Source organism: Melospiza georgiana, chromosome 7 (genome assembly GCF_028018845.1).
Source record: "Melospiza georgiana isolate bMelGeo1 chromosome 7, bMelGeo1.pri, whole genome shotgun sequence".
NCBI lineage: Eukaryota > Metazoa > Chordata > Aves > Passeriformes > Passerellidae > Melospiza > Melospiza georgiana.
The window spans coordinates 33,729,241-33,756,522 of record NC_080436.1 but is presented as its reverse complement, the minus strand read 5'-3'; the positions used below and the strand labels follow the sequence as shown (position 1 = coordinate 33,756,522).

General features: G+C 38.6%; 1 protein-coding gene across 1 annotated transcript in view; it reads left to right on the top strand.

Moving 5' to 3' along the window:
- NCKAP5 (NCK associated protein 5) overlaps positions 1-27,282 on the top strand; it is a 368,935-nt gene that overhangs the window by 269,114 nt on the left and 72,539 nt on the right. The window contains exons 8-10 of the mRNA XM_058028292.1: positions 5,508-5,576; positions 11,930-11,968; positions 16,883-17,002. Coding sequence (XP_057884275.1) covers positions 5,508-5,576; positions 11,930-11,968; positions 16,883-17,002 — 228 coding nt within the window. The remainder of the gene's footprint in view (positions 1-5,507; positions 5,577-11,929; positions 11,969-16,882; positions 17,003-27,282) is intronic.

Below are 27,282 nucleotides of genomic sequence, written 5' to 3'. Positions count from 1 at the left end.
ACATTAGAAGGTTGTACTGCTTTCTGTCAGTCTACAAACCCATGGGTAGCACAGCTATAGCAGAGCATGTCCTGGGAGATGCACTGCTTTTGAGATGTAATGTAGTCTTGTAACAGTAAAAAATTTTAAAAAAACCATTGTTGAAGTTATGAATTGCAACACCCCACCAGTGCTGCCCAATAAGGGCCTTTTTATAGACAGAATTATAATTGACACTTGTATTGTTCTGTGTTTTATTATTTAACATCACATATGTATTACTTCCATGCCATGTTTTAAGTGAATGGGAATTAAGCACTGGCTGAATATTTCAGATAAAATATGTCAAATGTTTTAAGTGGGGTTAAATATAACAGGCCATTAAAAAATAAAACAGAAAATGATGCTGCTGAGAAGGCTAAGTGTTTTGAAGCAAGGGTGAGAAGCTTGGCTGTCATCATATCACTGATTTGTTCTTTTTGGTGTTTCGCTTTTTTGCTCCCATCTCCATGATCCAGAAGAAATAGTTAAGGCTGGGACATTTAAATAAAAAATAACTTTATTTAAGTATTTTTCCACCAAATTCACTGATTATTTCATCAGCAGGTAACACTCCCCAGTGTCAGTGTCCTGAGGATGCAGGGCCAGGGAGCAGAGCTGCTCAGCAGGGAGATGCTCCATGGCTGCCCAGGCTTTCATCTGTTGTGGAAAAAGTGTAAAGGACAAGGTGGAACAATCCAAATGTTGACAGGTGGCCTTGAGGTGCAGTTCTCATCTTACTCCCAGCAAAGACTAAAATGAGCTGTCTTTACTAATATAAAAGGCACTGGAAGGTGGCCAGTGGAAATGCTGTTATAGTGCTAGAATTCAATTAAGGCTTTTGTTGCTACAATTACATTGATTTAAAAGCAAAAATTTAATTTTCAGCTCTTCTGACCAGCATAAGTATGGTGTTAAACTTTTCTCTGACAATTTGTAGGATTAGTCTTTCAAAGGACAAATCCTCTGCATAGCAGGGACAGAAAAATGCAAAAAGTTCTGCGACCAAAGACACAGAGGTGGTTCAGGTGGTAAACTCCTCCTAGAACAGCAGCTTACCAAAAATCTCCAAGGACCTAAGGAAAAAATGCAACAGCATCACTTCTTACTTTGCCAACAACAGGGTTTGACCCCTCGTGTGCTGTAGGAAGCTGTGACCACAGAAGTATCCAAAATCAGAGGCTGAAAGCAGGAAAAAATTGCTGAGTACATTTGAAGTGCTTGGACAGCTCTTAATACACTGCAGTGGGCATGACAAATGAATGTCTGTGTAAATCAATAAAGCTTTCTATAAATGGACAAATGGTTTAGTGTGAATAACAAAGGAGTGCACATGGTAACTGTGGGGTAGCATTCTGCCAGGGATTTTAAAGTTCACTGTCATAACTTTGTTCCCCTTGACCTTTATTGATGATACCTTCAGAGCATGCTGAGCTGCTAACTAGATGTGCAACCTTTAGACCTTCATCTCCTGCCCATGACTGGGTGATCTTTAAAGGTCCTTTCTGATCCAAACCAGCCTGTGGTTCTGTGATCTCCTCTACCCTTAGTGCAAAATCCATACCACTCCCTTTTTTCTGCTTTCTTCCCCCTCCCATCCTTTTGTTTTGTCTCAACTCTGAAAAAAAGATTGAGTAAGGAAAACTATCTTGTGCATAATTCTCTTTTAGTCATGCTTCTCTTTTATTCGTGCATTCTAGTAGAAAATTCAATTAATTTTAATAGTTAATTAATATTTTTAATTAATTTCATTGTCATTGTAAAAGTGCAGAGGATTGTCTGTTGAAGCATCAGGTGTGTAGCCTTTTATTAACTTTGAAACTGTGCAAACAGCTGCCCCACAGGAGAAAATGTCTATGGGAGAGAGAGAATTTAGCTGACTCAAAAAAATTTTATCATTACCAGGGCTATGTTTTTTTTTCCTGAGGAAGGAATCAAAATCAATTGACAAAGTCTCTCATAATGACTGCATGTTAGCAATGGTATCAATTCAAGGCAGCCTGTTTTGTTAAAGTAGTGTGAAGTTTTACCTTTCAAACTCCACCTCACAATTCAGAACCATGCTGTCTCTAATTCAGGAAGTTGAAGGTGGCTTAACATAATCCAAGTCATCCTCAAATTTTCCAGTGTTGGAAGACACTCTAGTGCAAAATACTTTCAAAATCAGAATGGAGAGGGACATCAATTTTGACATTTTAGGATCCTTGAGTCTGTAATGACCCAAAAGCAGCAGGTACTGATACTGATGTTGCATTTAGAGGTAAGTTGTGCCACAGTTAATTCTGGCTGTCTGAATGCTGCTGTACTTTGTGAGCTGTCCCCCAAAAACCAATGTGTGTGCCTGAGGTGGTGGGGGCAGGCACTGAGTGCTCCATCTTTGCTGGGCTACATCACTTTTCGTGTTAGCAAGGCTGAGGGACAGAGAATGATTGCTCATTTCTATGTGTGACATAAAATATACATAAATTCCTAGAGGACAGCCATGTCTGAGCTAGGAATCACTGCAGAAATCAGAGGCTATCTCAGAAAGTGCTGCTCTCAGGACTCTCAGCTGCTTTTTCTCTGCAAGTTCAGCTTTCCCTGCACAGTCCCTGCCAGGTCAGGGGTGGGATTAGAGCTGGGGTCAGAGCTGTCCCTGCCCCAGGTGCCTGCAAGGGTGCAAAAGATTCCCAGCTGTGAGAACAGAGAGAGATGCTTCCTGCATCTTTGCCTTCTCCAAGTGTGGCCTGAAAATAAAAATGGAAATTTAATAGCAGTTTCCTTCAAGGAGATGTACTCTGCTTAACTGGCAAAGGATGCCCAGAATATACAACACGAGAGGAAGGCAAAAATTGAGCAGCCTTACAATAACATCAAAACCCAGTGATTTCTGTTAAATAAATGAAGGTTTGGATTAGGAGGCAGGGCTTTGAGACTGTAAGTGCTGTTACAAATTTTCCAAATGAACACTTTCGGGGGAATGAGGATTATTATCAAGTATTTGGTTGCACTGTAGAGTGATTTAATATATCAAGTACTGGTTTTCTCACATTGTGGGAACTGGCACAGATTGTAAAGCAAAGTCAGTCAAGTGTTCCTTTCTAGTCTAGTCCTTATTACAAAAATGCCAAATAAATAAGCATGATTTGCTTGGCAATCAAGAAGTACAAAAGTCAAGCTAACATTGACTGCCTTACATCCTTTCACTGCAATTTTAAAACCAGTGGTGTGAGAGAAGGTTTTATTATACAGATGTTTCCACTGTGAATTGATAAGAGCTGAAATGTAGCATTTATTTATAATGCTGTCAGGTTTAGATTTCCTAATTTTGGTAGCCTGTTTGTAATGGAATAGCTTGTTGAAATCAGAGGTTCAGTGCACAGATCCAGGAAGATTTAACATTGCATTTTACAGCATTCCAAAGCATGGAGTAAGAGAAGTATGGGGGGCTCTCTGTATATTTCATATAGTACAAGGGTGTGCTGTAGTTTTTTCACAGATTTCTGTGTGTAAGCAGTTTGCCCAAACTATTTTAGCATAAAATCATACAATGTATTTTTATATTAATAAAAATGAAAATTAGAAATGAAATCCATAAATATATCAATATGTGTGAGGGGAAGTCTGTGCAGACTGATCCTTTGGTGATTGCTTCAAAACAGTAAGAATTTATTTTGGGTGGCAATTAAGGGGGATATTCATAGAGAAAATGTCTGAAAATCTTCAACTCAGGAATATTTTTATGTAACAAACATCTCTTTATTTTATCAATCAATCTGCAAGAATATGTCTGTAAAAGCAAACTATGTCCTCTTCAGTCTGGAGGACTATTTACCCTCCAGCTTCTGATTTTTTACTGCTGCTTTTTCAGCTTCTTCTTCTACTTTGCTCCTTCTGCATCTGCCACTTTTTGCTGCCTCATCTCACAGTGCTCTCTGCAGGATCACCCATAGACTTTTTATAGCCTTATGTTGAACCCATCCATAGGTGACATTGTGAAAATATGATGCAGAGCATTTTACCACCTTTGCTGGCTTTAATTGTACCCTGGAGATAAAGCACAGATTCTCTACACTTGCTTATTTAGACTTTTAAATAAGTAAACTCTATATGCCCTTGTTTCTTACCACACTTACACTCTTCAATCTCTTTCAAGATACTGGCTAATAGTGTACATTTGCTTTTGCTTCCTAGCCTTGCTTTTATGATTCAGCTGAATTTGAAATTTTTATTAATGAATCAATTTAATAGACTTTGGGATTCTTATTTTGTTGATTCATTGACTTTTTTAACAAAGAAGAGGCAACTGTGCATCTTTCACAGTCTTTCCATACAGCACATCAGATTAATTTTCCTCTAAAACTGCAAATGTTAACTGTATTTATCACTGTTGTTTTGTGTAACCACAATTCCACTGAAGCAGCACTTGTTTAAGTTTTATAGAAGAAGGTTAAAGTAATGCAAGTACTGTAAATTGCATAATAGTTGTAATTATGGGAAAGTATTGATTTTGGTGCTATGGTTATGTGATGGGAAGTTATGCATGGGAGGCAGAGAGATTTCTAGAGCCAGTTTCCACTCATAGATTTTTATATATTTTGTTTTAGTTTCTCAGTCCTTAGGAGAAGACTAGTAGAAACTTGCTCTGATGAAACTGCATCACACTTTAGAGATTTTCCTCTTCCCATACTGTAAGAATTCTTAAAGTCAAATAGATATGTAGAGAAAAATCCCTTTATTTACTGTGATTTACTTACCAGATTGTGCTATTTTTAAGTTTTCACTATGCAAAGAGCATATCGAAAACTAAAGACAGATGAAAGACTCTATTGCACAGGAATTTTTATCATATTTAAAGTTACATATGTGGGAGAAAAAAAGTCTGACTTCAAGACTACATTTAGATGTAGCAAAATACCTTGAAATAATCAAATTTTTTTGTAAGTAAAGTCTATTAAATTTATCAGGGTCAGTTATAGGATGTAATAATTCACCCATTAGCTGTAGAATGACCTGTGCATGTGGGGCTCCCCACTGCAGAGCCAGGCTTGAGAGGGGCTGCCACAGCTCAAGGTTTACATGATGTTGGCTTTTGTTTCCCTGTGATAGTGGCTGCCTCTGTTTGTGTCCAAGTGGTTCTTAAGTAAAAAGTTCCCTCTAAACTGCAAAGGGAGAGGGAGAGAAGAAGATATGTCAATATCTTTTATGGTGTTTCATTACCAACTCTATTGCACCTGACAAGGTGAGATGGTGGACATACAAGGAATATCTGCTATGATATTGTTCTAAATTGTAATGCAGGGTGTGAATAATCTCGGAAATGAATGTCACTTCTGGTTTTACTCGAAGCACCAACCTGCAGCACAAAATAAATTGCACAGTGTGTTTTATTCTGGATCTTAAAGAAGTATGGTAGGTAAGCCCCCTGAGGATTTTTGTGAATTGCCATGTGGTGAAAGATATCCTTTGCTAAATTTACATATTTACTTATTTATTCCCTTTTACTGTAGGCAGAGAATTCAGCGCTGGCTCTGGAAAATGAAAATCAGAGAGAACAGTATGAAAGATGTCTCGATGAGGTAAGGTGGATAAAAAGGTTGTTCTTACCTGCTACTATAATTAAATTCATACAAATTAATCTCTGCCTCTCTTGGAAGGTTTGACATTTTTCTGCAATTTTTGTATTGCCTCATTCTAATTAATTCCAAGAACATGTGTCTGGCAGTCAAAGGTGTTGTTCTCCGTCACCTCTGCTGTAAATCCTGTTTGACCACAGCTCTTCACTGAAAAGTTGATATCCCTGTGACCAATGCATGGAACTGGCTTGCTTTCAGGAGGAAGAGGAGGAGGAGATTATAATTATCCTGTTAGGTGCTGAGCACTCCTTTTCTGTCAAGTGGAACACATGTGGATGAGGAATCCCTCAGCATTCCCATGTGATACATTCCATAACCCCACAGCTCAGTCTCTCAGCTCCCCCTTAGGGTTACATACACAGCTTTTAATGCTGTTTTTTTTCTGCTGCTGGCTTGATCAGAGCTTCCAGTTACATCTGGAATATAATTCACCCCTCCCTTACTGTCAGCACTGCAGCAATGCTTTCATTCCATCAGTGCCTACTGTCTCCTGGTGCATGGAACTTCCTCCACACAAATACTGATGCTCCCTTCCTCCTCCCAGTAAGGCTCTCCAGCGTGCCTCAGAGTTTAAAGCAGTTTGAAAGCTCTTAGTGGCTCCAGGAGTTGCTTGGTAGAAATCATTTCCCCATTCCATAATAAGGATGTGTCATGGCATAAGTAATTAACTGCCATGCAAACAAAACAAGAACTCCAGCTGTACCTTGGAGAGAAGAGTGCGTGAGCAAGCAAACCACTCAGGGCACATGGCAACTCCAGTCTTCACTGCAGCTCTTTTAATTTTTAATTGGCATTTGCTGAAGTGCTAGAAGCCTGAACAATACAAGTCTGGTACAAGAAACCTCCAGTTTAGTGCAGATTTTCATCAGCAAATCCTCCCTTTTGCCACAGTGGCAGATTTTTGTCAGGGAATTTGCAGTTAACTTCCCCCTGGGTATTCTCTGCCCTTTCTGGGGTCCAGCAGAGCCTTTGTCTGCAGTGGCCTGAGTCACCCTCAGTGCACACTCAAACCATGCAAGGATGTCTTGGTGATAAGGATGAAATTACCATATAATTGCTAACTTCATTTTAAATTACAGAGCCTGACTTAAAATTATTTTCTGATTGTCTAGGACAAAATCTGCTTACATAATTAGTTTTGGAAATGAGTGAAGTGCTGTAACTGTGCATTTCAGCAAAACACTCCATGCAGATTATAAGAACAGAAAACATGCTTTTATCCTGTTTGAAGCAGGATGGTGGATTACTGGCCCAGGATTGTTTTTCACACACTGTTTCAGTTTGAAGATCATATAATTAAATCAAACTATGCTCTCAACTTTATTATCTTCAACATTATATTGGCTGTTTCCAGTTCTGTATTATCACAGCTGTCTCTGTCTTCTCTCACTGTGTCAACTTTTCCAGGAGAAAGTGCTTCTCACCACCTGTGGGTTGGGGCTTCTCTGTTTTGTTTTTTGTTCATCTCATTCTTTTTTGTGTGTGTTTCACAATGCTTTGGCATTGTGTGCAATGCTGTAACCAGCATTGTTTCAGCTGACACAAGCTTGCACCTAATGCCCTCTGGTCACCGGGGTGAAGAAGTTGTTGCCCATGACTGAGGCAAAAAAACCTCATTTTACAGTTGCAGATTTTGCAGGAGTCCCAGGTCAGTGTTTACCTGAGCACATTCCTTTGGAGCTGCACAAGAAATCACACATTGTCACCCTCTTTCTTTAGAGTAACATAAAGGGAATAGGACATGAGATAGAAATGTAATTAGTTAATACCAAAATTCCTTTCCAGACAGGATTGTTATTGGAGATCTTAAACAAATAAAATATTTTCCATAAAGATTGTTTTAAAAAATTAAAAATACTTGAAAATATTTCCACTGTAAAATTTCTTAAGGGCTTTAAGTCTGATGATTGCTCTGTTCATACCTCATCTTAGACCAGCCCCTCTTCTTGAAAGTGAGAATTTCTTCAGCCCTTTCCTGTTGTGGCTCTCCAGAACCTGTTCATGTGTTTAGGAGCAGATGTATTTCAGGAGCAGCCTGTGTCTGTGTGTGTGCTGCAGCCCCCCTTTGCCTCAGGGGCACCTGGCAGGTTTGGAGAGAGGAGCAGAGCTGTTCTGGGAGCTCAGGGCTGTGATCACACCCAGCCTGAGACACCTGGGGCTGCCACTGAAACATCTGAGCACCTACTACAACCAGGGTTTTAATTTTTTAAATTTTGCCTCTGTTGTTAAATTAGTTGTGAGTGCAATGAACTTTTCACAAGGAGTGCTTCCCTCCCAAGCCCCCACCTGGCCACCCTCGCTGTTGCATGTCTGAGACCCCCTGAGGAACTGAAGGAGCATCAATTGATAACTATTGAGAGAGCTCTGCCATCTCTCCTCATCACTCAGAGTGCAGCCCTGGGCAAGGCAGACCCTGCTCAGGGCACTCCAGCCCCATTTAACCTGGCACCCTGGAGGTGGCACCTGCCTGCTCTCCCGGGTCACAGCCAGTGACACCTGCAATGCACAGGGTGCTCTCTGCTCGGCTCTTGGTGGCCATTAAGCTGAATATGAAGTAAAAATAACCACTGTGATTTTTCTGTCTGTATAGCAAAGATATACCAGAGCTGAGTTTTTAAAGCTGTGCTTACCATTATTTCCCATCATTTTTCTTTTTTTTTACATCAGTTATTTTACATATTTCTCATTCATATAATGCCCTACATTTAATATTGTATGAATGCCTGCAACTGTGACATAAAAATGCGTGCTCTGTAATCATTTTCCTGGTAAAATTCAATGAAACTCAAATGTTCAGAGAGATTAAATCTGAAAAGCATATGGGTCAAGCTGAGCAGGGTCCTTTATGAATTTTAACAATTATTCACTGATTTTAAAATAATTGTTCATCTCTGAAGTGTAAATGTAAAAAACTTGGAATGGTATTTGGAAAAAGGTGTCATTGAAATGTTCCAGTACTTGATAAATAAGAAAAGAGCTTATTTAAATTCAGACATACTCCATAAATGTATCTTTCTGTTGCTGAAAAATTTAATGCAAAACTCAGGATTGTCTTCCTGTACCTTTGGGCTTTGAGGTTAACATGCTTAATCTCAGTTTCCTATTGTGGAATTCAGCTGTCAGTTTACTGGTAGGTGGCAGTGTCATGGTTATTCACATCACTGTGCCAACTGAGATTTCTGTCAAAGCTTCACCATATTCACATGCAGGAAATTATGCAACTTGGGGTAGTTGATATTTTTGCTGATGTTTTAAGAATTAAATAATCAAAAATGCAGAGTTATCTTAAAAAAAGGCATTCTGTTTTTAAGATTTGAATAAAATATAAATCTTTTATTTTAGTACACTTGGAATGTCTTTGTGCATATGGGATTATACATTAAAGGCAGCTGTGTAAAATCTCAGTACTTGTAAAAGACATAACAGATGTTGCATTAGGGTCTCTTTTCTTTGATTCATTCTTTTTATACCTTTTCTATTAAGACCACTTTATGACATATTTGTAAACATAATTTGTAAACATAATTGCCTAAGGAAAAAGTGAAGCTGGATCTTTTATCTCTTTTATTGCAATCCCAAAAAGGAATCATCACCTAAAGATCCTGGCTATAAGGTTCAGAGGAGAGGCAGGTAGTGTGAGAGGAGGGAGTGTCACCTTCTGCAGAACAGCAGACTCAGGAACCAGCCACCTCTGTTCTGTTCCTTGTTTCACCTTGATTAACTGCAGTTATCACAGGTCAAGTACTTTTACAGCCTGATTTTTGCTGGGATTGAGCCACAGTTATGTCTCATTCAAGTGAGAACTTCACATTTTCACATTTTCTGCATCTCAGAAGTCAATTCCTCTGCCTCCAATGATCTCAGTTGCCACAGTTTTTGGTAGTTGTGACTATCAGTTTTGTGGAACTGGTTCATGTTGTTCATTCACATCCATGGTGTCTCCTGATACCTGTAAGTTAAAATGAAGTAGACTGGTGAGTTCAGCAGCTTATTTCCATATGCTGTAGGAGTAGAATGGCAACCTCATTTGAAATGCAAACATTTGGCTATGATTCCACTTATTGAGTGCTAAATTAATTTTAGTAACTGCAGAACATTTCACTGAAGGCTTCCCACCTCTGTTCCTGCTGAATACCAAAAATACAGACCTGAAATTTTGAATGGTAACAACAACACATTTTTCCAAGTTGCTAGATAATAGAAAAAAAATAGCCACATTTTTCTAAAGAACCTGGTTACATTTCTTTGTTATTGAGTTCCATGGGAGCTATGGATCACTGGCAGGTACTTCCATTTAGATACCTATCTTCACTCAAAAGCTGGAAAGTTTGTCATAAATGCATCAGCAGGTTCAGTTTTTTTCCCATTTGGAATATTATGCCATTTACACTCCTCTGTACAATATGTAAAGCTGTAGGAGTAATTTTGTAGGCTATGCTGTTGTGAGTGACTAGTGCACACTTCAAAGAACCTTTTAGTTCTTCCTTGGTAAAGTAACTCTGTGTCAGAAAGTAAAGGAATAATGTATTCTCTATGGTTTGTTCAATTTTCAGGTAGAGCAAACAGCCCTTAAAGTACCTGCCAGGAGGAGCAGTGTCAGTGGAGAGCCTGAGAGCCTGCAGGGCAAGGCACATGGGCTTTCAAACCCCAGCTTGTTTACTTCTGTTGGTTATTACTGTTCTAATATTAGTCTGTGTCTTCTGTTAAATCATGTAGAGAGCTATTCTTTTGGAGCATTGTTCCACAGGCTGCCTGAAGTTTGGGAAAAAGAAATTGATACTAGGCAATTTTATGAGTAGGAACCAAATGTAGCTTTTGTATCTAGCAAAAGTAAATTATTTACAGAAGTGAATTAGCTGCTGCAGCTCTTTGCTCCCCACTGAGTTTGCATCAGTGTTGGTGGAGGTTTTATTTAATTTGCCAAGAGTAACAGGAATCAATGCAGATTGTTTAGTGATACCTGCATAAATTTTAACTGTAATTTCTGTAAACCAAAACTAAATCAAAAATCTCTTTTTTCTAAGAGAGGCATCTCTACTTGATCTGCCTAAATGCAGGAGCAAAATGATAAGCCAGCACATTGTATGATAACATCTGCATATATGGTGTTGAACCTTGAAGTTAGCACCAACAGAAAATCTTACTTCAGTCTTTCTTTCTCTCCCTCCTTCTTCCTCCTCACTCCCCCTGTCCTTGCTGGTAAAGATAAATTAGAAAGGATGTATAAAATAAATAACTTCATAAATTCCCAGTTGAATATATAGTTCTGCTAATCAATGGTGTGTAATCTCATTCAAGTCAATTGTGCTATGTGGGGTGAATACCTCCCAACCACATCTCGATGACAGTAGGTACTTTAATTCTCTGTGCCACTTTATGGTTCCTGCTTGTCATGATAGATGTACCATTTTGTCAATATTTAATCAAGAAACAATTAAACTTCATGAAAACATTCAAGCCTCCATCCTTGACTAGTAAAAATCTGCTTCAGTGAATGCAGTCAATCCATGCTGATGCAGACACCAGCCACATCTAGAACTGTGAGAGTTTATTCTACTGCAAAGAAGAGATGACAGAAGTTAACCAAATGCCCCTCATGTCACACTGCAATTGATACAGTGCACTTTTGCTTATAATGAGGACTAGCACAGAAGTAGTTGATGTGAATTTCATGTATTGGTACTGGTGGTGGTTGTAGATGGAAGGTGGAGTATAAAGCCTCTGGCAATTATGAAACCCATACAGTGAATGTTTATAATAATCTTTTAACTCACTCTGGTCTGATCTGTCCTTAACCCTTTGGGCCTCACATTGGGTGCCAAAACAGGACTGTCATAGTTTTAAGCCCAGATGGAGAGGAAGCACCACACAGGTGCTTGCTCAAATCCAATAGAATGGGGAGAAGAATCAACATGAAACTTGTGTGTTGATATAGGAACATTTTCCTTCCTGGCAACTCCCCCAGTTTATATCACATAATGTTCTGTGGTGTGGAATTTCCCTTTGGCCACTTTGGGTCACCTGTCCCAGCAATGCTCCCTCCCAGCTTCTTTTGTGAACATGGCAGAGCATGAGACAAGATAAACAAATGGTCCTTGACTTAGGATGAACACAACTTAGCAAAAAACCAAAACATCAACACCATTTTCATTCTGAATCCAAAGCACAGCACTGTAACAGCTACTGAGAGGAAATTACCCTGCCCTAGCTGAAACCAGGACAGGCCACAAAAGAAGGTTGTTTTGCATACACAAACATGATAACATATGTAAATTTGTTTACTTTTTCTTTTTCAGGTGGCTAATCAGGTCGTTCAGGCTCTACTCACTCAAAAGGTAAGTTGTGATTTGGGTGTTTTCAGTGTAACTTAAAGCTTGCAGATATTCATTGCTTATTTGAAAGATATGTATATATTCTCAAATAGTATACATTTTTAAACTACATTCACACATTCAGTAAGCAGGGGAAGTACTGCACAGGAAAAATACATGTAGGATAATTGCAAACCTGGCACAATGAAAAGATTCACTGTGGCTTCTACAGAGATCTGTTCTGCATGAAGTCATGTCTGAAATTCCAATTTTCTGAAGTGGTCTTTGAGTTAAACATGATTCCATGATTTCATTCTGTCAGGGAGAGAAAGAGGGAAAGACAAACAAAATATAAAGTTCTTTAACAATCAGCTCTGAGCATTTCAATATTCATGGAATGATTCTTTGTGAGGTCTAGACCACTTGATGGATGTGGCATTATTAAAATGCTTTGGATCATTAAGTTGTAAAAAGATGATTCGGAAAGAGACATAAATGCAGTCTTTTAAAGCAGATAGTGCAAAGGAGAATATAAACTGTCTTGTCTACACTTAATGACAGGACAAGTAATAATGTTCTTCAAATGCAGCACAAAACACAAAGTTAAAATAATCAAAAAAACTCTTGCCACATGCACAAAAGTGTTCTAGATGCAAATAGTTTTTGAGCACCAGCTACAAAGCCTCGCTTTATGGGCATCATTCTGCCCAGCAGGGCATCATTCAGAATTCCCTGCAAAGGGAAGACTGGGGGCAGAGGGGACAGGCTGGGTTGAAAGTATCATTGCTCATCCCATGATTTTTACATGTACAGCAAAGGTTTTTACCCTGGAAGAGGGATACTGCCTTCCAGCACCTGAGGTGATTTGTGAAAGCCACAACATCCAGGGAAGTTGGCCCTGCTGCTGTCTGTGCTCTGCATCTCTGTTTACACGTAGGAGTAGGGTCTGTGCATCATCTGAGGACTGCAGGGCTGTTCCTGTGACACCTGCTAGAAATATAACTTGAGGTATTTTCTAAAAAAATCCCAAATATGTGTTTCAGTACAGTTTAAATGGAAATGGAGGTATTTTTTCATGTTAATATACACAAAAACCTCATACACATTTTGGACTATAAAACCGTATGTGGTGAAATACTCACCAGAGGGTTAATCTCAATATATTATTCTCTAGTTTGGGAATTTTTTGATGGTTTCCCAAATGGAGAGAGGAGCTTGCTGATTTCCTTTGCAAAGGTGTCAGACATTTTGATGACTACATATTTCCTCAGTAATTAATCCTTCCAAACCCATAGGAACCAAGGAGTTCCTAAGGATACAATAAAAACAGATCCAAATACATTTAATAAAGTGATTTACTTAGGGTTGATGGGATTTAACAGCTGCTTACCTATTACTAAGTAATAACAGCTAATTTAATATCCATAGAAAGAGGAAAGAGGGTACTTTTCTAAATGCTAATGAATATTAAATGTATAGTGCTCCTGACACCGTTCATACAAGTCCTTTTATAAGAAAAGACAGGAACACAATGGTGTACAATAAAGAGGAAATTGCACTCCTCACACCAGTCCCCAAAGGGTAGATATCAGAACCCAAATAGTGGCTGGTAAACAGATAAATCTGCCATCATGCAGCTGAGCAGTGAGGCAGAGTCAGTCATGCCACGGAGAGATAACACCCGTCAGGAGCAGAGCAAGACATGGAGAAAGCTGAGAGCTTTCACAAAAGGGAGAAGAGTGGTTTTGTACAGTAGCACACACTGCGTGGGCTTGGCTGTGAATTTGAAATCATCCCTCAAGGACTAATTTTCACTTAAATGAAGTACAAGCTGTAATGGAAGGAGTAGAGCGCTGTGTGCTTGCCGGGATGTGCAAAGACTGCGATCCCACGGAGAGATTCTGGTGACACAAATTGAGTGAGTAAAGCTTGAGTGATTTGTCAATGTCACTCAATCCTTGAAATGGAATTACAGTCTTAAATGTTCCCTTTTCAAGTATGTAATTTGTTACAATACATATAGAAATTCTCTAACATGAGAGACTTTTTATTTTGATGTGACTGGAGGAACGATGTTAAATTGAATTTGTGCTGAGTTAGCCATGCAGCATAATTTCACAATTTTATGTAGCAAAATTCTATGGATTTCCACCACTTAATAATAGAAAATTTTGCCTCTAGGAAATTTAAGAAGTCAGATATCCCACAAAATTAACTGAGGCAAACCTGTATGCTATAATACTGAATACATCCATTCTTTCTCTTTCCACTGAAAGACTTGTCATATAACATGAGCTGCTTGGACTGCTGAGAACTGGATTTTTTAATTTTATTTTTTTTTCCATGTAAGACCTGAATCAGCAGTTTGAAATTTGAGCTAAACCATTCAATTGAATAATTTGGTGACTTGTGTATCTACTTCTTGCATTGTAATCTCCTCCATAGGAGTGTATTCAGGAGATGACTTTTTTTACTCTAGGTTCTATCTGAAAGCCATATCTCCATTTTCATCAGTTAAATGAAAAAATAATTGAATTAAGCATTAATTAAAGCAGAAAGAAGCATGTTCAGAGGGAGAGCAGTGTTTTTCTGGAACCTCTGCTGAGGGCATTGGATCCCATTTTGGAGAAGAGTGAGTCTGGTTCACACTGAAGAGATGAAGCAAGACCACAGAGATGCTCAGATATCACTGTACTGAAACCCTAGGAGTACTTAAAATATTTGGGAGATTGCTACCTTAATAGCTAGTTGTTTTGCCCACAGGAGAGGAATTATATTCTTCAGACATTTGATAGTTGTATTAATTGGTCATTTTAGGACTGCAAGTTTCTAAACTCAGACTTTATTTTATCAGAATACTGCTGCTTTTATGTGCCTCATTTCTCCTCTGGGCTATGTGTGGCATTACCACTGGCAGGGTTTATAGCATCTGGGTGGGTAATCTACTATCTTATATTTCACTTTTTTACAGAAATTCTGAAGTTTGAAACATAAATCTTATGGTTTTAATACTGTAAGATAGGAAGGTTTTGGGCAGAGGCCTTGCTAAGATTTAATTTCTTTCTACACTGTTAGTTTCTGTGAATCATTTTTCCTGTCCAGTGCCCTTAGTAGTCCTGAAATGTTAAGCACTGTTATAACAGCCAAGGCTCAGCTTTAAATTCTCTGATTTGTGAAAGACAGATAATGATGGGTCTTGATGCTTGCAGTCTCTATTACTAATGGAGATTCTTGTGCAATACCAGGTATAAGAGGTATCACTGACAGGAAGCAAAGCTTCAGGGCTTTAGAAATCATCAGCCTCGAGATTTTTTGAGGGTTGTGTTGGAAGGCTCTTGCAATTTCAACTGAACAGCCACTTGACAGCCACCTAAAACAAATGCTATAAAACCATCAGGAGAGAACAACTGCATTCACCCAGTGTTCATATGCATAAAAAATCTGATACATATGCATAAAAAGATGTTTACAGTTTTCTGGGAGTCTCGAGATGAACATATTTTATTGTGTGTTCACCTCTTATAACCTCAGTGCTGGTTAGAGCAGAGACTAGAGCAACTGTAGGCAAGAATTTAAGCTACATCTGAGTAAAATTTTCCCCTCTGACTTGTTTTCTCATCAAGCCAGGTCATCATGTTGCTAATGGTATTGACAGGACAGCATATGGGGGTGCTGAGGCCTGCTTCTCCACCTTCATATGGTGGAAAGTAATATGAGCTAGGCAATACCACAGGGCAGCAAATGGCCTAAATTTAGGTAATGGTAAGTATTTTGGAGATGTAAATTAAAAAACCAAACAAAACAACCAAGATATGGCTGCAGCTTATTATTTTTACATGTAATCTTTATTAGGAGGCTACCTTTCCTGGTTTGTGAAGCTCTCTTACCTCAAAAGAGAGGGCAGCTGCACAAAATATTGCTGAAAAGCTCAGTGTCTGTACTGTCTCCTAGATCCTCTCTGTAACAGAATCCTGAGTTCCTTCAGGTGACCAGGAAAAGCAGGTTTTACACTGAAGATAGATAGACAGAGATGATAGATAGATAGATAGATAGATAGATAGATAGATAGATAGATAGATAGATAGATAGATAATTAGCTGTATCTGACATTATTGGCTTGGCTTGACTGGTTTTACACTCCACCTCTGCTTCTAATGGCCAATTTTAAATCTTTTTCATAGAATTATAGAATTGCTTGTATTGGAAAGGACCTTTAAAATCATCAAGTCCAACCATTAAGCCAGTGGTGCCCAGCCCACCAAACCATGCCCCCAAGTGCCATATCTACTCAGCTTTTAAATCCCTACAGGGGTGATGACTCCACCTCCCGTTCCAGTGCTTGGTAACCCTTTCCATAAGAAATTTTTCCTAATGTACAACCTAAAGCTGTCCTGGAGGCCATTCCAGAGGCCATTTCCTCTTGTCCTATCAGTTGCTGCTTGGGAGAAGAGACCAGTGCCCATCTGGCTAGAACATCCTTTGAGGGAGTGGTAGAGAGTGAAAAGAGCCTTTTTTTATCCAGGCTAAACATCCCCAGCTCCTTCAGCTGCTCCTCATCAGATTTGTGCCCCAGATCCTTCCCCAGCTCAGTTGGTGTAGCTTATGCATTATACTCATCTCATGCTTATTACAGTATCCATTTATTAATTGCTGCTTTATGCTTTGTGTCAGCTGCAGGATGGAACACATTGCTAGCAAAGTCATTTTTATGCTAACAGAAAACTCTGAATGGAGGTGCCAGGTAGCTACTGTTCTTCATGACAAGATTTTCTTTAATGTTATAATGGATGATCAGAGGACCAGAGAAAATGAAGTAGCACATTTTTCTGATTTATACTACTTTGAAAGTTGTGTGTTTGTTTCTTCTTAATATCATTAGAGTTTTTATGTCCTTCTGTTACCTGCTTTCTAATCTTACTGTTTTTCCTTGTGCTGCAGGGTCTGAGGGAGGAATGCATAAAGCTGAAAATGAGAGTTTTTGATCTGGAACAACAGAATCGAACTTTAAGTGTGCTTTTCCAGCAGAAAGTCAAACCAGCTTCTGACCTCCTCCTTCAGGTAGGAAATGGCCTTTGTAGGAAGCAAGCTATGAGCTTTATATTTCTTAAAATTATAAAATACTTCTCTTCTTTCCAAGGCTGTGTCAGTAAGTGGGAAATGACAGTTGATAGATTTAATATATTAGAAGAATAACTGTTATCTGTACTCTGATCCCATTGAAACTGAAAATGTGTGCCAGTGAGCTCTGATATTGCATGGAAATCTGGAGAGAGGAGCACACCTGCAGAGTAACTTACTTTTTTAGATGATTCTTCCTATGATAAATGGAATGATATGGGTTCATTATCCCTCTGCAGGGGAGAAGCTCGTATTCCTTAACATCCTGCTCGATGGTGAACAGTGTAATTTCCTGTGAGAAGACAGCCCATTTATTTAACTTTTGCCATATGTGATACTGTCCTGGTTTCAGCTAACTTGCAAGGCTTTGAGTACATCTTCGCAGGCTTAGAGTGATTTTTTTGCCAATGTTTTATGGGAGGATGTAGCTGAGAAACCAATTGACCCATGTCTCACTCATTTGCCATTCTGGAATGCTAAGAGATGTTCCAGTATCCTTCTTCATTTGGCAATGTCTGTTATTGTGAATGAACCCATCTCTTTGTCATCCTTTTGCAGAAGAATTGCTTTGCAGAAGTTCCAACAAATCCGACCATGAGCTAGGAGAACAGCAGATGAGAACTAATTAGAACTTGCAGGACGTGTCAGCTACATAAGTGATATTAAATGTGTATCTTAAACCCTCACTGCTCTGCATCTCTAACTCAGAGGAAAATGTGGCTCTTGCTCTGTTGCACAACAGCTGAGGCTGCTGACTCTGCTCAGGGTGGGCTGGGTTTGTGCAGAAACACAGAAACCTAGCAAAAAGATGGATTTTGTGCAGAAACACAGAAACCTAGCACAGGGCTGGGTTTGTGCAGAAACACAGAAACCTAGCACAGAACTGGGTTCGTGCAGAAACACAGAAACCTAGCAAAAAGATGGATTTTGTGCAGAAACACAGAAACCTAGCACAGGGCTGGGTTTGTGCAGAAATACAGAAACCTAGCACAGAGCTGGATTTTGTGCAGAAACACAGAAACCTAGCAAAAAGATGGATTTTGTGCAGAAACACAGAAACCTAGCATAGAGCTGGGTGTGTGCAGAAACACAGAAACCTAGCACAGAACTGGGTTTGTGCAGAAACACAGAAACCTAGCACAGAGCTGGGTTTGTGCAGAAACACATCAGTCTGCTCACAGCTGATGGTAAAGGCAAGGGAATCTGCACGCTGAGGGCAAATTTTATACTTACTGAGGAGCTCTAAAGCACAGGCAGGGTGATGCCAGTCACCATCACAGGGATCTGGGTTCCTGAGTTTTCCTCAGGCTCTTGTTCCTCTCTTGCTTTTGTGTTGATTTGAGTGCTGCTAGATCAGGTAGGTCAGGACCTCCTCTATCGCACAGAGGTCTGATTTATAGACATATCTATATATAAATATATTGTATTAATATTAATATTGTATATTATAATTAATATTATATATTACAACTAATGTTTTATATATATATACATGTATAAATATATATATATATTTATATATATATATATTTATCCATTCACTGTTTTGACACATCCACCACAGCATGGATCTTCATTGCTCTCTTCTGCTTTTGACAGTCTCATCAGCTGCTCCTTCTTCCCAGTTTGGGGTGATTTTTTCTTTCTTTTTCCTGTTTCCAAAGGGTCTGACTCCAGCTGATGTCAGCTTGGGGTTTGTTTGCACAGAAGTCACATGCTGCACATTCATTATTGCAGATGCAGTTCCTATTCCCAGTTCCTTGTGTGGCAACAATAAAACCAGGTTATTCTGGGAATGCTACACAAGTGTTGGATAGCATCTGAAAAGTGGGATCAACACTTTGGCTTGAGATCCTTGAGACTGGATTGTGCAGCAGCTCTGAAAAAAAGTTGAAAGAATGAACCTGCACCAGGTGCATTAAAGAACCAAATGATCTAACACATTTCCCTGAGGGATTAAAATTATTTTACATCATTCTTGCACAGTTTGGCAGGAACAAATGTACATAGATTTTCTTTTCCCCCCTTTTCTCTTGATTTGTCATTACTGGCTGAGGACAAAAGGGAATTGAGTTCATTCAGAAAGTCCAGATCTCCCTGGAGCAGAATTTGCTGCTATGTCTATTCTCTTGCTATAAAAGGTTTTAACTCATTAGGTGAAAAAAATCCCAGAGAACAAGTGGCAGTGTATGTAAGAAAAGGAAGAACTTCTGCTAAGACTCTTCATATGTCCTTTTTTACAAAAAAAAAAAAAAAAAAAAAAAAAAAATCCAAACCAAACAGGAAATCTGTGAATTTCCAGAATTTTAATTATCCTCTAATCATACTCCAGACTTGAATGAATGACATGTAGTCTGTGATCCTGCTGTCTTGAAATACAACATCTGAAGAAGGATGTTTTCTTAGGGCTGAAACTGAGCAAATACTGTGGTGTGCCTGCATAAAATTAAAGAAAAGTTTGCATTTTGTCTTCTTGGAGGTGCACACAGCCCAGGTTTAGAGCAGGAGGTAAATATTGGTTCAAATGTGTCACTCTACAGAAAATTTATAAATATGTGCTTAAGGACATTCCTGTTAGATCATAACCCCAATCAAGGGAATGGGCAAATTCTGCTGACTGGAGTTGGGGGCATGGGGTGTTCTCACCTTTCCTGTACCCCCTGATACAATACAGTTCAATTTTATTTAATGTTGACCTCATCCTAGGAGTAGCCACACTCTGCAAAACTACAAATTTTGTAGAGTGCCATGGTAGAGGGCACTAGCTAAAATTAAATAATGTTAGCTACTTTTTCTGCATATCAACTCCTGTGATTTCATTGTATATCAGCATAAAATTATTCCATATTTGACATGAGGAGACTCTTGTATTACAGAGTAAGCTTATTTTTAAACTGTAAACATTTTGGTTTCTCAAATTTCAAGAGAAATATAGATTTCTTTTTTAAAGAAAAAATGAAAGGTAAGTGTATATTTCACCATTGCCCTAGGTTTTTGTGTGTATGATTCCAAACAGATAATTCATGATTGACATGTCTTAGATATCAGATCATTCACTTTTTTTTTCTAGTGAATGGATTGGTACAAATGTTTTAAATTTGGCCTGCACACCACACCAATTCCACCGTGTTGGTTTGGCTCATGCTTCTCACACAGTTCAAAAGAAACACTCATTTTGCTTGCTACCAATTTAAAAAAAAATTAAATTCATGTAGTACAGTTTCCATGACTGCCCCAGGAATCCTGCACTGTAGAAAAGGTGTTAAAAGCGTTACTTTTTCATGCATTTACAAAAAGTGTAAGTGCTTAGGAAGTTGAAACCCCTAATTTGAAGCAAAATGTGTTGAGTTTGTGATTGTGTGTGTTGCCATGCAAGTTCTCTGCTCCCAGGAATTTTGGTGTGCTTACTGCCTGCAGGGAGGGACACAGATGCTGTCTCATTCCTGTCATGAAAAGATAAGTAATGCAGTCTCTGATGCAAAATTTTAGGAGGATAAAAAGACAATTCAAGCTTTTTTCTCTTCACCTCTGATATTGTAGACAGTTTTAAGAGCTACCCTCTCTTTGTGGGGGCATTCTTTGTTGCTGAAGTGTGTGATTTACAGAGGCAGTACTAGAATAGATAAATAAGGAGAAGGCTGATTACTTTTTTTTTTTTTCATTATTGTTATTTTGTAATACTCTGAAACAGCTTTTTTTAAAATGATGAAGCTTTGGAAAAGTGTTTTGTGTCAGCACCATCTGAGAAAGAGCAACAGTTATAGTTAAAACCTAGCACAAAAGAGCAAATTCTGCCAAAGCAGCCTTCATTTTCCTCTGTTAATGTGGTTGCTAAAAAGATATTAAATTCTGCCTGTCATAGCAAGAGGGGCTGGGAAAGAAAACCAGGAGCTCCATTTTAGTGACCCACCTTGTTCTTCATCTGCAAGTGGGACAAAGAGCTGGGGATAATAGTCAAAGATTTAAAACTGAGTAGAGGAAAACCAATTAGAAATGAAGAGAGAAATCTGTGGAAGTGATTTACAGGAGGATGCTGAAAGAAATAAGACAGGGATCAGGGGTTGCCTTCTTATAAATATCCCTCTTTTAAAAAATTTTAATATCATGTAGCTCTGTTTACATAAATTCAAGATGTTTGCTAGATGAATTGTTCCCATGGGAGAAGTCTTGCTTTCACTTTTCACCCAGAAATTTGTTGTCATGAGGATTTTTAATAAACTATGCAGGATTTTTCAGTGGAAAGGGATAAAAAAGTGGCAAGCAGCAAAATTTATTGAGTTGATTTATTTGATTAAGTAAGTAATAAAATTTTCATAGTTGGGAAAGTATAAAATAATATTTCTAATCATAAGATTTACAATATCCCTGATCTTAAACTATATTTTCATTGCCATTTTATTTCCATCATAAAAATTCTACTTTCTCAAACCCAGAACCAAGCAGGGAGGTTTCCTGAAGCATTTATTTTCTTCTTGTGTTTCTCTGGCTGAATTACTTATATTTATTACTCACGGACCATCCACACTGCTTAATTTCACACCTAAAATTTTGCCTCAAATTCTACACCACAATGTTGAATTCTCAGGTGGCCAAGGTAAATAATAATTACTTTGTGATGACTGCATTGGTAAAAAACCTGATGTACAAGACAGAGTGTGGCCATGCAGGCTGTGATGGAGCCTTGCACAGCTTAGCAGGAAGGGGTAAATTGCACCAAAGACATTATTATATATGGGAAGGAGAAGAGGGCACTTAACAGCCCTAAGAGCTGCCAGAAGGAGATGGAATGTCTGGGCTCAGAGCCTGACCTCTGGTGCAGCCATCGTTAGGGATGATGAGGTCTGAACGCAGGAGGTTAAAAGTGAAGTTGCATTGCTTTACAGCAATGAGATCTGTGTAATATCTAAGTGTTTCAGAGAGTAGGTGTGTTTGAGGGTTGGAAATGAAAGCTAAAGGTGTCACACACTGTTAAGGGAACAGTTTTTCAGCATTCCAAGGTACATTTCAGTGTTGCTATATGCTGGGCAGCAGTAGGATTTCCTTCTCACAGAAGTCAGGTGCCTGCAGGCTCTCAGGGGAGCAGGCAGACTCGATACCAAATCAGCAAATTGTTTTTCAAGTTGTGAAAGTCCTGCAGCTGACCTGCTTATTTGCTTATTTCACATTTATTCCTCTGTTTCCATCAGATTGTCAGGGCACTCCTTTCTGCAAATCTTCAGGAAAGTTCCACCTCCACAACAAACTCTGTCCTTTTCTCCTCTGTAAACATATCAACATAAATAAGTTGTGGCAGCATCTGTAGTGAATATTTCCTTACTCAGAAATCAGGATTGGCTTGAAGGAGAAATTAATTCCAGATCTGCTGATTTCTTCAGCAGTAATTAAATAATGCTTGCAAGTTAAGACAATCTCCAGGGCTGTATCAACAGAGAAGAAGGTGATCACTTAAATGTAAAGCATGTTTGAGATATATTAAGTTTAAACTAGTACATTAACCTTTATCCAAGAATTACATTGCTAGCAGAACCCCTTTTAAGAAGTGTAAGAGTGGATTTTACTCTATTTATGGTGCTCAAAAGATTTCAGGCCGTTGCCTTGCTGGATTAATCCTGCAGGTCAAGGCTGCCAAAGTGCACAGTGACAGTCATGGAGATCCTGCCCCAGGGTCTTCATCAACCTCCAGCCTTGCAGCCATGAGAAATTGTAAGAATGCTTCTGTATATCAGGAATCAGGACAGTGATATAGTATGGAACACTCAATTTTTTTGAGACTTTTAACAACAAATAAAAGAACATTCTTCATGTGAGGATGGTGATGTCATTATTTCCAATCTTGTATTAGATCAGTAAACTGTTATCTAATTACTGTTTGTTCCATGTCCTCACCAATAATATCTGAGAAGACAGAAATATAAAACTTTGAATGTCTGTATTTCATCTCAGCTTAAATCATCAACATGTAATAATACATTATAAACCATATTTATTACTTGCCCCGTTTGCAGCTCCAAATAGATGCTGGAGAAATATTACAGAAATAAAATATTTAGGAGAGACAATTGGTTAGATAAGTGGGTGACCAAAAAATCAGTGATGAGAGAAAGAAAGGAAACATCCCCCTTATGGAGAAACAACCTCATCTCCTTAAGCCATATAATTTCTAGTTTTGAATGCACAGCAGCAGCAGCACAATACCTGAAAGAATTTGGTGGTGTATCTGACATGCAGCCAGCCCTGGAAGGAGCTCCCAAATAGGCAGGCTGATAAAGGAACACAAAAATGTTTGTTAGAGATGGAGGAATGAAAGGAGAGGTAGGGCAAGATCCCTCACAACAGACCAGAGTAAAGCAAAGTACAGTGAGAGGGTCAGTGGAGAAAATATTTTAGTACGAGGAGCTTAGAGCAACCAACCTGATAGTCCTGCTCCATCAGTAATTTGTGTTTTGGTGATTTACCTTCTTGTCAGACTGCTGTCCCTTACTTCAGCAATTCAATTCTTACCAATTTGCTCTCAAACAAAATCAAAGCATTAACTTAAGCTCCCAGGGCATGTAGATCTGATGAGAATGATAATGCAGTTAAGAGAAAATTACCCCCAGCTGCTCAGCATTCCTCTGTCCAAGTATTTTAACTAGCCTGGAGAGGTTCCACAGAAAACCAATGTCAACACAAACATGACATTCTGTGATACAATTTTAAATAGATAAATTTCAGCTACTGAGTCTAAAAATGAGCCATTTCCATTATCCTGATAAAAATAAATTGCTACAGCTGTAGCAAAACCAGCAAATCAAATGAGCAAATAATCTTCAGGAAAGTCACAAGTGATCCTTGGTGAAGTATTTATGAATGATTTTGACTGAGGAGAGCAATATTTTTCAAGTTTTGAAGAAATGTGAAGGCATTATTCAAGAGCAAAGAGAGTAAGCACATGTCAGGAGAATGGTGGGGCTGTACTGATGTGACAGGCCTGGACAACAAAAGCGAGATTTTGCTGCCAATTTTTAGACAAGGAAAAATAAGCAACTGACACTGAGTCAACCAACAATTTTTCTTTATTCTATGCATAGATTTTTATTATCAGTGATGAGACACATGATGGCAGGAATCCAATATGGCATTTGAAACCCTAAGTAAGTTTGTGGACAGAGTAATTAAGTCCAAGAATATTGTTCATGTTTTTTTCCTTCATTCCAGGTATTACATATGGAAATAAATTTTAAAAAGGAAGTAATTCCGCAATAGGAAAGAATATTGCTGTAATCCTTTCCAAACCTGTCCTGTGCTTCCCTCTTAATAAACATTAAAAAGACATGCTTTTTTATTCCATGTAGTTATATTTAACCTATAGTAATGCTGAAATTGTGGCTGCTCTTTCAGCCTGCTCTGATGGTTAAATATATTAACAAGATTTAATAGCAACTTTCCATGTGAATCCCTCCATAAATGGTCAAGTGTAAGTACAGAGGCTGCTTAGAGACTAGTTGTGAACTTTGTGAAAACTCTGCGTTACTCATATGTTTCTGTTTTGTGTGACCAGCACATCCATGTGCTGTCTGATATGTTTCTGGTTTTGCAGTTTGCAATTTATTTATTTTAATTTATAGTAGTTGTATTTGAGCCAAGAGTCGCTCATTCAAATTTCCGTTCTAAATGGAAAAAAAAATATCATAGACATTCTGATAGCAAAAATTAGCATGGATTAGTTCCAGTGTTATCACAGTTTGTGATGTGGTACCTACAAGCCACGTGTTACATAGAAAAGTGCAAGTTCATATCATCAGGTCAGCTTTTAAAGCCTCCCCCCTTTTGGATTTCATAGTGGAATAAAATAGCAACCTCTGAAAATCCTGCTTAAATGTGTGCTCAAACAACAGGTGTGCAGGTAATTGTTTTCTCATCATCTCAGCATATTTCACACTCTGTAACTCTCAAATGGAATAGCAAAAGAATGTATAAAATTAATTCCAAGATTTAAAGGACTCTGTCTTGTGACAAAATGGGAATCTATTGAAATTCTAAAGCACTACAGAATTATAACCTTTATTATTATAGATCTATGATTTTCCTTTTATCGTGCTAATGGAGCCAAGTATGTAGTTCATTTTTATTTTCTTAAAACTTTGAGATTTAAAGAAAGGATAACTGTGCAAAAGCATATATGAAACAAATAATAGAGGATGAATTTCATCTGTTATTACACTCAATACATATAAAACCTCATTCATATTTTACTTTATTGCTGTGGTTTTGTTACTGTTATTTAAGTGCAGTGGCACTTTGAAGATGTGAAGCAATACAGAATCATGGCTCTTTTTACTGAGAAGTAGGTGTGCCAGTAAGTGATCTGCTTCATAACATTTCAACTGTTCAGATTATATCAGGCCAGAGTGAATTGCTAGTAATGTAAAATTACACATTCCATCAAATGAAACAAACTAACATTATGCTAAGTGGGTTGAAGCACATAAGGTTACTCAATAGGTATTTTCTGTTGCCATCTGTTATGGAAAAAATAATTTTCCTCTGATATACTTTATATTTTTTATACATTCTCACAGATACTGCACATAGAAGAAAGGGTTGATAATTAGAATAAAATGTTACTCATAATGAATCATAAAACACCTAAGGAAGCAACCCCATCTTTTAGTATTGAATTTCACTAATGCTCTCCTTTGTTTCCCAAATGACCTATCTTCTTTAATGATAGTTTGGATACTGGTAAGATTCAAATTCTCATCCAAAGGCCGTGGCACTATTGACTAAATCTCTGTTGATTCGCTGAGAATGTGAAATACTGTATTGCAAGATAAAATCAGCACGAGGTGCTCAGTGAAACTGAAGAGTCCATTAGTGCCTTAACTCTTAAATTACCATCTGTAATCTCTCTTGATAAGGACGAGCTGAAAGGAAAAGTTACCTTTGTCATTAAATCTTTAACAATGTGATACTGACAGCCTGGAGTTTTTCTGTATTTTTAGCATCTTCAGACTGCATCCCTGCTCCTTTCTTTCTCTAGATGTGGGCAGCCTGTGTTCCATTAGTCACCAAGCAGTGTCTGGGTGCAGGAAGGGGCAGTGATTTGTCTGTGTCCTGTGTTCATCACAAGGGCATCTTCCACATTATGAATTAAACTCCATCTTACTGCATTAGAAGTATGGAAAACAGACTGCCAAAGTAATGGCATCATGAATTAATAGCAGCGCTTTAAAAAAAAAAAAATCTCAAATATACTCCTACTCTTCAGCTCATCTTTCTGGTATACAATTTCAGAAATGAGCTATTTAATTTTGTAGTGTTTTAGTCCTAAATTTTTATATTCAGTTATATTTTAAAAGCAGAAATGCTCAATCATTTTTTTAAATTTCTGTTATTTGCTATTAACTGTTTTTCTCTAAATAAGCCTTGTGTACTTTTCCTGTACAGTAGATGCAGGCACAGACACAGAACTAGGCACAATTATTATGAATTATAGATGCTGCAAGTGTGAGCATGAATCAGAGATTAGCACTGTGTTTTAGAGGCTCACTTAGATTTATTTGACTAAATGATCTCTAGGAGATCTTGACAATAATTAGAAATATGGGTGTACTCTGCCCTGTCACCTGGTACTTGCTCCTGGGGGAATAACAAATGGATTTAACCTTTCATTTAGGTCTTCAGGTCCTTCATTCACATGGGACCAGACTTTCAAGAGCTCAGGCATTGTGCTGAGCTCTTGTAAAAATCTAGCTACTGCCAAAATGGGAGCTGATCCTTTGGAAATTCCTGTGTAATACCTCCTTAAGCCCTGCTTTTATCCACAGTGAGAAAGGGATCAATTCACAAGGGCACAGGTTCCTAGTCAGGGGCTGGCTGGCACAGCTTCTCCTGAGCAGAGACAGCTGCTGAGAGGTTTGCAGCTCTGAACCACCTGAGCCAGAGGCAAAACTCCCAACCTGGGCCAGGAGAGGGGATTTTCCCATGCCATCCCAAGCCAGGCCTAGCCCTAGCTGTGCCAAGGCTGGTTCAGGTCCTAAATAATGCTTGTAGGGTATCGAGCCTTTCCTGCCTGCAGCTGTGCCTGGCATTTTCCATCTCCTGGTGCTCCTGCTGGCTGGGGCAGCAGGAGGGAGGTGCAGATGAGCATGGGCAGTGCAGGCTGTGTCCTCAGGCCATCCATGTCCCCTCCTTGCTGGTACCAGCACCAGCTCTCCCTCCTCACCTGGGCTTCAGCC